The sequence below is a fragment of the Formica exsecta genome, unplaced genomic scaffold (assembly GCF_003651465.1).
Source record: "Formica exsecta isolate Colony F162 unplaced genomic scaffold, ASM365146v1 C16439282, whole genome shotgun sequence".
Lineage (NCBI taxonomy): Eukaryota > Metazoa > Arthropoda > Insecta > Hymenoptera > Formicidae > Formica > Formica exsecta.
The window spans coordinates 1-1,764 of NW_021848208.1; the positions used below are offsets into that span (position 1 = coordinate 1).

Genomic DNA, 1,764 nt, shown 5'->3' on the forward strand with positions numbered 1-1,764 from the left:
CACACACACACACACACACACACACACACACACAAAATGACATTAATAAAAAGGATTTATTGATTTTCTACTTATAATTTTTATGTATAAAGAATTAAGACAAACAATAATAAAGACAACAATATAAGTCGTAGTTTATGATAAAAATTGTTTATATATTTAAATTAGACAATTTATTTCGTTTATAGAACGTATAAAAATTAAAGAATATCTACATAAAATATTGGTATTCCACAGTTTTTATTAAGAAAGAAAAATTACACTGGTTAACTAAAAATAAAATATTCGATGGAATATATTTTCAATTTTGTCTCTTATCTATATAATTCTACACATTATTAAAATAGAACATTAAGGATATATGACTAAGAATACCATAATGTAATTGGGAAAGCTGTTCCATTCACGATAGAAACTCACCAACACTTTCTTGAATAGCGATAATGGAGAAAGCCGCGAGGATCGCATGAACACTTGTTTGAAATTTCATTCTATTTCGTTACTAATCTCCAGTCAGTCTTTTGTACAATTAATTACACTATCTCGTTAATGAGCACGGCAAATAAAAAGCCGGGAGCTACAATAAAACATGGCCATTTTGAAACTAAACTGAACTGTCTGGAGACGGACAGTACGCCTTGTAGCTGTCTCGTACCAGGTCCCCCTTTCACTTGACTAAGGTCATCGTATGCCAAGAAAAATCGGACTGAGGGAATGCGAAAGAGATAGCCATGAGGAGTATTCTCAATCGATAACTGATCTGTCATATAATGCTAAATACTCACCAACAATAACATTAGAAGTGCATAATAAAAATGGCATAATTGTATAATTTATATCGTTAGCTAAAAAATAAGTAGCTTAATTGTGAATATTTCTCCGATAAATTTTAATTCTTCAATCTTCATAAATATATATAAAAATTAGTGCATTTTGCACTAGGTTATTAAAAGACTAACAATCGAAAATAAAAATTTCATTCAATTTAACATAATATTTTATCGCATTTATTATTTATAAAATCAACAAAATGTTGCTAATGTATTTTGCATTTCGGTAAACTACTCAACTTCCTCCGCTGATGGATCATCTTGTGACAAGGACTGAAATTTATTTCTCTGTCGGCAAGTCATTACTATACCCGCGCAATAGCAGATCGAAATCAAGAAGATTATAATTCCCAAGTAACCCAAATGCCGGAAAAAAGCTATACAAAAATAGAATGTATAAATAAAATATAGATTTATAAGAATTTAATGTTATAGACATGAAGATATTGGTGCATGTATGTTATTAATAACTTAATTAGTTAAAGTTTAATTAAACTTTATTATCACTATTTTTTTTCATAATTATATTTGTAATTTTATTCATTCATATATTTTACTATAATTTTCGTGTTGCTAACCTTGGGTCAAAAGCCGAGTTTTAGATATAACGATGACTTTTAAACGCATCATGTTAATGTTATCCACATAACAAGTATAGTTACCTTGCTCCTCTTTGGATACTTCTATCGAGATAATATATAATGTTATAAAATACAATATAAATAATATCAGATTTTATATTATACTTTTGAATAAACTTATTAAATAAATGCATCTAATCTATAAGATTGAAATTTTATATAAACTAAAATAGCTACCACACATATATATATAATATTACGTGACCTATTAAATAAAGTGTTGAGAAAGCGTCTACCATTACTCGAATCTCTGTATCTTTTTTACGAAATGATCGTCCTGTTCCTTTCTTTAA

The 1,764-nt window shown here is 27.9% G+C and overlaps 1 protein-coding gene across 1 annotated transcript; it reads right to left on the reverse strand.

Annotated features, from left to right (window-relative positions):
• Positions 1-1,061: 1,061 nt before the first annotated feature.
• LOC115245556 lies at positions 1,062-1,758 on the reverse strand (the record flags this gene model as incomplete). The annotated part of the gene is made up of 3 exons (XM_029823931.1): positions 1,062-1,207; positions 1,409-1,513; positions 1,677-1,758. Coding segments are annotated over 3 exons (333 nt in total), but the record flags the coding sequence as incomplete, so codon positions are not given.
• Between the last annotated feature and the right edge of the window lie 6 nt (positions 1,759-1,764).